This window comes from Nerophis ophidion, linkage group LG26 (assembly GCF_033978795.1).
Source record: "Nerophis ophidion isolate RoL-2023_Sa linkage group LG26, RoL_Noph_v1.0, whole genome shotgun sequence".
Lineage (NCBI taxonomy): Eukaryota > Metazoa > Chordata > Actinopteri > Syngnathiformes > Syngnathidae > Nerophis > Nerophis ophidion.
In genome coordinates this window covers 7193416-7205915 of record NC_084636.1, presented here as the reverse complement: position 1 = coordinate 7205915, position 12500 = coordinate 7193416, and the positions used below count along the sequence as shown (strand labels likewise).

Genomic DNA, 12500 nt, shown 5'->3' with positions numbered 1-12500 from the left:
ATCTATCTATCTATATGTAAAAAATAAAAATAAACCACATTATGTTCGAGGAAAAAGAGCAAACTACATAAAGAACATCCTGTAATTTGATTGATTTTTTTTTTTTATCTTGATAGATTGAAAATGAACACCATTGAGTTGACCGGTTATCACATAATTTATTCAGAAAATATAAATAACGACGAATGAGGATAGGATAATATTAAACGCAAGTGATAATTGTAAAAAAACACAAAACAATATTATGATTTCTACATTTACAGAATGTGCTTCCATGAAGTTGTCTTTATTTTTAAGTTATTGTGCCGTGATTTTACCATTCTGGCCCACGTGGTAGTGGATTTTTCTCCATGTGGCCCCCGATCTAGAGTGAGTTTGACACCCCTGCCGTAGACGTTCTAGAAATATAAGCGGCAACTCAGCTCGCTCGCAGTCCTTGAGGTGAAGGCTAATTAGCTTTTAGCGTAACCTTGGTTCATTTTGCGGTGTGTGCATGCGTTTGTGTTATCATCATTATTGAGCTACAGTTAACAACTAAGTTATTTCACTTCACCCTTTTCTGCGTTGAAGCGGCAAAAAAGGACATCATGTTAAATGAAGAGTTTCTGTCTCTGATAGTTGATATAATAATGTAAGTGAATTATAAAGCCTACATGAACTCCATGGTGTTCAGGGATGAATAGTCTCTCCTATTGCTATTGTACTATTTCTCCAGCTATAGTTACATTAATCATTAGTAATGTAGCAGCCTAGTTTTGAATGGCAGGGTCCCTGCTATCACATGTTGATATAAATATACCATTTACATAATTAGGGAAAAAATATGGAGATATATACCGTATATTGCCATTCAGCATACGGAGCGGAAAACACTTCACCACAGTCCGTAGTCTTTTGCCCCCCCCTTCCTTACACCCACCCAGCCCCTTCCCTGTCCGTCCGCCCACTTCCCCCTGGAGACACAACACCTTAACTCACAAGTATACCAAATACATACCAACTGGGGGTTATTATGTTGTTAGAGGCGCAGCCGGCGAACGAGCAGTGGGTCTGGGCACGGTGGAGCCCTGCCCAAGATGGCGGCAAGGAGGCGGAGAATGCGGCTGAGCGGAGAGGCGGGGCCTGCCGGGAGCGACGCCGCAATCTAATTCAGGTGCGTGGATTGCGCACCGGCACACAATTGACTTATCTCCTCACACTGTATAAAAGGGGAGAAGGAGGAGAGATCGAGGCAGAAGGAGGAGAAGCGAGAGCAACAGAGAGAAGAGCAAGTATGACGGAGACGCGGCCAACCGAGCGACACGGAGGAGCGAGCAGCAGGAGCGGCGACGACACAAAAGACTTCCTTGAAAGTAAAATAAACAAGAGTCAAACCTGCTCAAGCATGTCCTTCCTGAGTGGTCCATAGAACCCGAGCGACAGGGAAAGTCGTTCACACAGGTACACACACAAAAGTACGACACATTGGTACCCTTGAGTACTGGGGATTGGTACTGTGTCGGTTGAAAAGTCAAAAGGTACCCATCCCTATGCACAGTGTATTATTAGATATCGCAATAATTTGCTTCGGCACCTATGACCCAAAGCTAATATGTTTTAGCTTTGCATTTATTGACGTTCAAAAATGTGTCAACATGTCCTCCCAAGTTGGAAAAATCTTGGATAACAAATCCATAAACTTGAAGGACATTAAACTGATCGATTGTGGCGAAATGAAGAGCGCCCCCACCTGGTTGTTGATGTCATCGACGGGCTGGATCCCGGCGTACTAAAAGACAAGCAGGAAGTGAGCGGAGCTCCAGAGTACATTTTGAACTTTGACCCACCGAGCTCTCGTCCAACTGGAGTCTCAATCGTTGCTCCTCAAGGCCCCGCAGCAGCGTCTCCGTCAGGCCCTTGGAGGGGGGCGGGGCGTGGGAGGTGGTCAACGAGGACAGGGAGGAACAGGACCCTGGAATGACAGAGAGAAATGTTGACCCCTGACTTCCTTTTGTTACATTTTTTTCATCCATATAAAAATGAGATCACCATGTTTCAACATGAAGGACATAACGTGTCATCAACGTTGTACACATTCTTTCGCTCGGTTATTGATTAGCGCAGCTCGTTAAACTCATCCCAGCGGACTTTGGTCCTTCTGTGGTTACTGATTCCTCGACTCACTTCATTGTTCCAGCGAGCTGATTGTTTTAGCAACAAGTGGGTTGAACGTCGTGACGCCGACAGCGGGTCATATGCTTGTGTTATCTTCCGGGTTGTGTTGATAATAAGGGCTGAAGACAACTGATTAGAAATCAGGAAAAAACACTTTTTTCAACTGTCAAGAGTAACACACCTGAGTTTTTTGTCAGGTAAATCTGGTTGGAAGTCATCGTGGGGGCCTGCACCACCAGAGGGGCTGGAGAGAAGAGACAGGACCCTCCTGGCTCTCTGGGTGTTATTGACTCTTTGGACTCTCTAGACTCTCCTGGCACTCCGGACACTGTGGACTCTCCATTCTCGCTCGACTTTCCAAACACTCTGGACACTCCAGACTCTCGTAACTCTCCGGACTCTCCAAACTCTCCGTACACTCTGGGTACTCCGGACACTCTGGACTCTCCATTCCCTCTTGATTCTCCAGACACTCCAGACTCTGGGAACTCTCCAGACTCTCTGTACACTCTGGATACTCCGTAGACTCTGAATTGTCCATGCTTTCTCGACTCTCCAGACACTCCAGACTCTCGGAACTCTGCTGACTCTTCAGAGACTCTGGGTACCCCAGACACTCTGGACTCTCCATGCTCTCTCGACTCTCCAAACACTCTGGACACTCCAGACTCTCCGGACACTTTGGATACACCGGAGACTCTGAATTGTCCATGCTCTCTTGACTCTCCAGACACCCCAGACTCTTGGAACTCTCCGGATTCTTCAGACACTCTGGGTACTCCGGACACTCCGGACTCTCCATGCTCTCTCGACTCTCCAAACACTCTGGACACTCCGGAATCTCGGAACCCTTCGGATTCTCCAAACTCTCCGGACACTTTGGATACTCCGAACACTCTGGACTGTCCATGCTCTCTCGATTTTCCAAACACTCCGTATTCACCAGACTCACTATTGACTCTGTACTCTCCGAACTCTTTCGACTTTTTAGACTCTCTCAACTGGCGAAGCTCCTGCTCTCGTTGCAGAGCCTCTTGGATTTCCTTCTCAATAAAATTCTGGGCACCTTTTTTCCCACAATGTAGGCCAGTAGACTCCTGGTTGTCCCTCCAAGAATGAATTCTGGTCCAGGATGGACAGGTGTAAAATGTTTCATCAGGACAACAGGAGGACAGAGAGACTTCTGGGTCCTGCAAGTTCTGCACATCCTCCTTAGTGTCTGAAAATACCTTCGGTGGATCTCGGCCTTGCTGCTTATGGTTCTTCTTCGGGTTGTGTTCCTGAACAATGAAGCCCACGTGCTTCTTCTTTGTGGCCTTGACATAGGTTTGCGGTGATTGATGCTTGGCTCGTATCTCCACCAACTCTGAGCCTCCCTCACTATGCTTTAGGCCTCGCGTGTGTCGGAGGTTCTCCTCACGTTCCTGAACTAAGCGGATCTCCTGCTCAATCGGGGTCTCGAGGCGGAACTTAACTTTCCTTCTATCTTGTTGTATGCTTTCAGGAAACACCTCGTCCACCAGCGAGTCCTCCTTAAAGAAGTGTTCATCATTGAGGTCATTCTCAGTTGTTCTCCTGTCCACTGAGGTTTTTCCTTTACCGGATGGTTCTGACCTTTTTGCGTCATCTCCCTCCACCTTCCAGGACACACTTGACTTGGAAGGCAGGACGGGGGGATTCTGCATATTCTGCTCAAGCTTCAGGAACTGCTGTCGCGCTGCACCGAAGTTTATCTGCTCCCTGATGATTGTTTCGGGGTCGACAGGGCGGCAGGGTTCTAGCCCGACCGCACTGTAGCTCACACCGAAACTTTGCGTCGGCTTATTTGTAGATGTACTACAATCCTCCTCCTCCAGCAAGCTTAGCTTGGACATCGACTTCTTCTTTGGGGCTTGCGTCCGAATTATGTCCTTCCTCAGTTGCTTCTCTTCTTCCTCCCCAAATGCTCTACAGGGGTCTTCCGGCTGGAGTGTGTACTGAGACTCGGACTCTGAAAACATACTCTCCGGTTTCCTGCCGCTGTTGTACGTCTGCACTTTGAAGGCCTTGTCCTCCTTCAGGGTGGTGAGATGCACCTGCCGCTGAGGCGAGACCATCCACGCCTCGTTCAGCTCCGCTTCCGGGCTGGTCGGGTCTTCCACGAAGGAGTAGAATCCGCTGTGGGAGCCTGAGCTGCTGCCGGGACTGCCGGAGTACAAATCGCTGCTGTCGTCGCCATCCTGCGACGAGTGGACCAGGCAGGCCTGGACCACCATCTCCCTGAACTCATCCTCCTGCAGGGGGGAGTCAATCAGACTGTCGGTGGCCATTAAATGATCTTCCCCATTGCTTGGAGCCGCCAGGTTCCGTGGGTCGGACGGATGCAGCAGGGGGGACAAAGGCTTCAGCGCCCACCTCCTGGGAACGTTGTCCATGGCAGCAGGGGGCGATGTAGAGCAGATGACACCTTGGATGGACAAAACATCCAGACAGTCAACAATAGGAACAATTATCCATCCATTCCCTACTGCTTGTCCCTCTTGAGGTCGCGGGGGTGGCTGCAGCCTATCCCAGCTGCAATCGGGCGGAATGGGAATTAATATTTAGTTAATAATTCATTATTTTTTTTGTTGGGTATTTAAAGAAGTTCCCGCTTGGAGCTAACTTTGTCATTTTGTAAAACTGGTTCTGTGTTGGCCGGGTTTAGTTTTTCACACAAGTGTACATTTGTGGCGCCCCCTAGTGGCTGTGCTAAAACATACCTGCATAAATGAAATACATGTATTATTTAGTATAGTTAGTATTGATATCAAGGTGCGTTTTGGTATCAGACTGATACTAGAAGGAAAAACAAGGACTCGTATCCCTCTAATAATTTGAATACAAACTGAGCACACAGTGTGCAATTTTCAACAGGAAGTGAAGGCTGTGATCTACAAAAAAAAAAACATAAACAACTTCAAAAATGAAAGTGCACAAATAGTAGACAACATGGAACATTGTAGAAAAAAAAGCAGGGGTGTCAAACTCAAATACAGAGTGAGCCAAAATTTAAAACTGAACAAATGCAAATAAAAATTAGGGGAGCGGAGTTTGGTGGTAGTGGGGGTGTATATTGTATCGTCCCGGAAGAGTTAGTGCTGCAAGGAGTTCTGGGTATTTCTTCCGTTGAGTTTATGTTGTGCTACGGCGCTGATGTTCTCCCGAAATGTGTTTGTCATTCTTGTTTGGTGTGGCTTCACAGTGTGGCGCGTATTTGTAAAAGTGTTAAAGTTGTTTATGCGGCCACCCTCAGTGTGACCCTTATGGCTGTTGATCAAGTATGCATTGCATTCACTTGTTTGTGTTAAAGCAGCATATATTATGTGACTGGACCGGCACGAAAAAGCGGACGTGACGACAGGCTGTAGAAGACGCTAAAGGCAATGCCTTCAAGGCACGCCCCCGATATTGTTGTCCGGGTGGAAATCGGGAGAAATTCGGAAGAATGGTTGCCCCGGGAGATTTTCGGGAGGGGCACTGAACTTTGGGAGTCTCCCGGGAAAATCGTGAGGGTTGGCAAGTATAAGTATCAGCGGTGAATGCAGTGTTACAGAGGCATCGGCGCTGTATCTTAATTTGATATTACCTGAAGGGCCAAATGAAATTACATGGCGGGCCAAATTTGGTCCGCGGGCCAGAGTTTGGACACCCATGAAATAAAGCAAATACGGAGTTAACAAAAATAGGTAAATACAGTGTATAACAATACAGTATCGTATAAAATTAAATAAAGCGATAAAAAACATGTATTTTAATTTATCATAATGGTTGTCCACACTTTTTTTTAAATTGCTTTATTTAATTTCCTATGATGCTGTACCGAGTCTTTGATTCATTTTGTACAATTTTCCATCTTCTCTATTATTTCAGCACTTTCATTTTTAAAATTGTTCTTGTTTTATTTTTTTTATGTCAATTGATTGATGACATCTGAGACTATTTAAGGGCATCACTTCCTGTTGAAAATTGCTTTTTGTATCGCCTGTGCAGTTTGTATTAAAAATGATTAGAAGGACACGGGTGTTGCTTTTTCTTTAAGTGCACTTTTTGCCGTGTAACACTTTATTTATTTATTTTTAAATAAATAAATAAAGTGTATAAAGGGGCGGCACAGCTCGGTTGGTAGAGCGGCCGTGTCAGCAACTTGAGGGTTGCAGGTTCGATTCCCGCTTCCGCCATCCTGGTCACTGCCGTTGTGTCCTTGGGCAAGACACTTTACCCACCTGCTCCCAGTGCCACCCACACTGGTTTAAATCTAACTTAGACATTGGGTTTCGCTATGTAAAGCGCTTAGAGTCACTTGAGAAAAGCGCTATATAAATGTAATTCACTTCACTTTATTTATTTTTATGACCTTTTTTTTTGAAGACTGCCTGTATTTCCTGTATTTTCAGACCTATACCAGCCTAGTGGGATCCATACTTTTAGTGCAGATTCTTATCTGTAAATGAAAACGCCCCATTCTTTCACTATCACTTACACTTTCACTTATGGGTCACATTTTACTTAGGTTTGGGCCCCAAACTTAACTGGGGCCAAAGTAGAATTATATTTGGAGCCCCCCCTCATTATTCCCAGCATTAAGTATTTTTTTTCACACTTACTTTTGTATGTGAATAAATTGTTATACTTTTTTTTAATCAAACTTAAATTGAATTGGATGCATGTTTTGTACTAAATATATATATATATTTTTTTTAAATAATTTTTTTTGTTCATATATCACAAAATAAATTAATTATGGTCGGGATTTGAACTCAGCAACTCTGCCCTACCAAACACGACCTCATGCTGTGTGAGCTGAGCTGCTATCAGTGACGGAGCAGGAAGCTGCTAGGAATAAGTTATATAAAATGTTGTATGTAGCGCCCTGTCATAAAATTGACATTTTATTATTTAGTTGCACTCAACATGCCCCGAATGGTGACGAATGTGCAGTGATTGAGCCTGACTTGAGCACAGGTGTCCAACTACAGGCCCCCGGGGGCCAAATCTGGCCCGCCTTTTCATATAATGTGGCCCGCGAAAGCCCAGAGATAAAATGCGTTAATAAAATGCTTCATCTTTTCTTACTAAATATTCTTATTTCCCTTTTGACATAAAAAAAATCATGTACTGCATGTAATTGCATATCTTTTAAAATTAAATATTAAAAATTCAAATTTACATATTGTATTGTCATGTATTCCAAAAATATTTTTTGTTAAAATAAAGATAAATACTGTACTTACATATCTGCTTGACTTATGATTTAAAAAAAAAAATCATTAATCACATCGTAGACTGTAAAATTGACAATAGATTTCACGGTTAAATACCGCCGACTTGAGTTTTTTTTTTTTTTACAGTAAAATCAACTTTGGTACTGTTTTTTTCAACTGAAACATTAAAAAACTAACAAAATAAAAAACGTTGAAACAACAAGATTTTACGGTAAAAAACTAAACAAAAACGGCAGCTCAGTTGTTTGATTTTTACCACAAAAACAGCGGTTTTGTTTCTCCATTCCATTCTATTTATTCCATTTTTTTTATACGCAGTAAAAAAAAAATGTTACTAAAAATTCTTTTGACTGAGCTGCCAGTTTTTTAATGATTTTTTTTTTGCAGCTTATGAAAAAATATATATTGTTATTGTATTATATATATATATATATATATATATACACATATATATATATATATGTATATATATATATATATATATATATATATATATACATACATACATGTATATATTACTAGTATATATGTATATACATAAATATGTAAAAAAATATTGTTAATTATATATACATGTATATATTACTTTTATATATATATATATATACATACATATATACATACAAGTAATATATACATGTATATATATTTATATAATACATTAACAATATATTTTTTTACATAAGCTGCAAAAAAAAAGATCATTAAATTTTACTTTAAAAAATGGCAGCTCAGTTACCAAAATTTTACATAAAAAAAAAATTGATACAAAAAAAATATATATATATAAATTACTCATTGTTAAACGTGGCCCTCTGAGGGAAGCCATAACTGCAACGTGGCCCTCAATGAAAACAAGTTTGACACCCCTGTTCTAAGTGGACAATTTGGGGGAGAACCTCAGTCATCTACCCTAAACAAATCCAAAAAAGAATCTTGGAGCGTTCACTACTATGTTGGCTAGAAGACTTGTTGAATTATTTGTGCATGATAAGCAATTATTTTTTATTTTTTTTAAAGAGAAGAAAAAGAGGAAAGTGGTGAATATTATTTCATTTGCGTCAACATATCCTCATTTTTTATTGAAAGTGCACAACAACAGGATGTAAGTGTGCAGTGTGCACATGCAGTATACTTATTGCAGTGTACTGACAGAAGTATTCCATTTTGAGCCTTTTTTGGGCACCGAGAGGAGAGAATTGAGGGTTCAGACGGGAGGACACAGCCCAGCAAAAAAAAGATTTAGTTTTGACATGCAGGCATAAATAGACGAAAGTTGTTGGTCGATTTGCAGCCGAGGATGTTGGGCGCGAGATGGAACTCGCACTCGACTTATAAACGGAGACATTAGCTTTAGCATTAGCACACACGTGCGGCCCAGCTGATAAGGTGTGATGGGTAGCCCCTCCCCCACTGCTGCCGAATGATAACGCCGAGCGCCTGCTGGCTGTCAACTGGCAGCAGGTCAGAGGTCAACAGGTGGACCAAAGCAAAGCATACTTAGGGAAATGAACAACAGCAAAGTAAAACTATGTGGACTTTGCAGGCTGTAGGTGGCACTAACAGCTCATTGACCTTTGGTGATGCTGTATATTGCAAGTAGATACGGGAGCCAGCATGAACGATACCATGACATTTTACTTTTAAAGATCTTTAAATGATTTTGCCTTTGATTTGTCGATCATGATTATAGTCAGATTAGATCAATCAAAACACAACAGAATAAAAACATTATTTTCTTCCCTTAGTCTCAATAAATTTTTGTAGCAAAATAAAGTTGATAAATGACTAAAGTAATATTTGCGCAATCTTTTTTTGTCCCCCAAATTCCTACAAATGTATATATGGACACAACTGGATCAATACAGTGACTAACTACAGGGAACAACACAACAACAAGAAAATAAACATGATTCATGAAATTATTAAGAACTGAAAAATATCAATCACGTTGCCTTAAAGTGTTTTTTATAGTGATACCACCCATGGTATCAATACCAGTGATATTTAGATTAATGTACTGTTTGTCAACTGTACATGTAATACAATGGAATTGTATTATTTTGTTGATACACTATATACATATACACGCTATATAAATGCACTACATAAACACACACAATACATACACACATTTATACACACTAGGGTTAGGGTTAGTATATATACACATACACTAATATAAATATATACTATATATACACAAGTACACACTATATATACATACATATAAATATATACATATATATATATATATACACATTATATATACATATATTTTTACACTATATACACACTGTATTTATACACTAATACATACGAATGTATACATACATGTGTATCCATCCATCCATCCATTTCCTACCACTTATTCCCTTTTTTGTATATATATATATATATATATATATATATATATATATATATATAAACACACACACGTATATGTATACAGTACATATATATATACATATATACATACATGTATGTATATTTACATTTATACATATATAGATGTATATATTTACACACACACACATACATAGGAAATTAGTTATATTTTTTGTGAATACATTTTTTAAAATGTTTTTAACATGAATCTGTTTTAATAAACATTTATATATATATATATATATATATATACACACACATGTACATGGATAATTAGTTGTATTTTTTATTAATCACAGTTTTAAATATTTTAATCATCTATGTACGTGTGTGTGTGTGTATATATATATACATCCATCCATTTTCTACCGCTTATTCCCTTTTGGGGTTGCGGGGGGCGCTGGCGCCTATCTCAGCTACAATCGGGCGGAAGGCGGGGTACACCCTGGACAAGTCGCCACCTCATCGCAGGGCCAACACAGATAGACAGACAACATTCACACTCACATTCACACACTAGGGCTAATTTAGTGTATATATATATATATATATATATATATATACACACACACATGTACATAGAAAACAAGTTGTACATCTTTGTACATGTGTGTGCATATATATATATATATATGTATATATATATATATACACACACACGTACATCGATAATTAGTTATATTTTTTTTATCATTTATAACATTTTTAAATATTTTTATTATCTATGTACATGTGTGTATATGTATATATATATATATATATATATATATATATATATATATATACACACGTGTACATTGATAATTAGTTGTATATTTTAATAACATTTTTAAATATTTTAGAACATAAACCTGGTTTTGTCCTGTGTTTTACATTGTTCATGAATAACTTTTAAAAATATATATTTTTAACTGAAACCTGTTTTTCTCCTGTGTTTTATCAATCCGTTTCAAATAGTTAAAGGCAAAATCCCAAGTGTCGCTATGGGTACCACTGGCCCTGTGTTTACTTAGAATACAGATCTATGGTCTGCAGCACTGCTAATAAAAGAGTGTCAATAAGAATAAATGTCAGTGAGTCCAACAAATCATGAAGATCACATGACGCTTGCAACAATAACATTTGAACGCTACGGTTTAAAATGTAAAAGTCTTACCTGAGCTCAAGTTCAGCTTCTATAGCAGAGGCCACAAGTACACAAATAAGCAATGAGGCAAAGTTCATCACACTCATAGCACCCCCCCCCCCCCCCCCCCCCACCTTTCCCCACTCTGGTGCCACGCCCCCCACCTGTCATACTGTAATAACTTGACAGAAAGCTCTTAAGATGGAAACATATAAAGTCGTAATATAAATTATTAACATGAATGAAGTATAATCAAGTGCAGGTGTTTCAATGAGCGCCTCCTCTCCATGTCGCAGGTGTTTTTTGCCCTCTGCTGCCCCCTGCCGGTCACATGCCAGCACTCACTTTACCGTATGTGCCGGCGTTGAAAAGAGGGGCCAACAAATACTTTTTGCCACATCACATTTTTAATCGTTAAGACATTTGTTTGCAGAGCACCAGCACATTTTATTTGGTATTTGGTTAGTACAGTAACAATAGACACGTTTAAAAAGACCAGGGTTGTGTCTTAACTGGCGCATTTCCGTACTTTTGGGTATGGTTTTAAATTCGTCGACGCGTTCACACTGAGAAGTACGGTAAAATGCAGCGGGCAAGAAGTACCCGGATGTTAGGCTGAACTCGCTGTGTAGCGGAAGGGGCGGGTCTAATTTGGGAAATTGAACACAATAACTAAAAAATAAATTACTTTTAAGAACATTTCATAATCGAAAATCCAAAATAATGTAATGTAAAACCAAAATATGACGTTTTTTCCACAAAAAAAAGAAAATATATTTCACAAATGAAAAAAAACAGCGATTAAAACATCCCCATTCTAAAAATTATTCAAATAAAAAAACAAATTTGAAAAAAATATACATAATAATTATGTATAGTATATACATGTGCATCTATTTTTATTTTTTGTTTCATTCGTTTTTAATTGTTATCCCTCATGTTTTGTTTTCTCTATGCATTTTACTAGTAGTTGTTATGATATCTCGGATTTTGCGTCTGGCAACTAGTGAAAACTATTGTTAAATCCACAGGTTAAAAAAAATTACAGTATGTTTTGTTTATCTTTACGCATTACTCGCTGTGTAGAGGAAGGTTTGAGTGGTTGAACACAATAACTAAAAACAAATAAATTATGAACGTAAATAAACTTTTATGAAAGTTTCAAGTAATGTCATGTAAACAAAAAACAAAACAAAAAAGGCAAATGAAACGTCCCCATTCTAAAACACTATAAAACTATTTAAATAAATAATGTGAAAAAATACATGTTATATATATACACATATATATATATATATATATATATATATATATATATATATATATATATATATATATATATATATATATATATACATACATATATATATATATATATATATAAATATATATATACATATATATACACACATATACACACACACACATGTATATACACACACACACACACATATATATATACATATGTATATATACATACATACGTGTATATATACATACATATACATATTAACATACGTATAAATACACATTTATACATACATACATAGACACATATATATATATATATATATATATATATACATACA

At 38.7% G+C, this 12500-nt stretch overlaps 1 protein-coding gene across 1 annotated transcript in view; it reads right to left on the bottom strand.

Moving 5' to 3' along the window:
- The window catches only part of misp (mitotic spindle positioning), a 7169-nt gene extending 2255 nt beyond the window's left edge, over positions 1-4914 (bottom strand). The window contains exons 1-4 of the mRNA XM_061887773.1: positions 4896-4914; positions 2336-4600; positions 1827-1951; positions 1730-1768 (exon numbers count right to left, since the gene is read on the bottom strand). Coding sequence (XP_061743757.1) covers positions 1730-1768; positions 1827-1951; positions 2336-4600; positions 4896-4914 — 2448 coding nt within the window. The remainder of the gene's footprint in view (positions 1-1729; positions 1769-1826; positions 1952-2335; positions 4601-4895) is intronic.
- Between the last annotated feature and the right edge of the window lie 7586 nt (positions 4915-12500).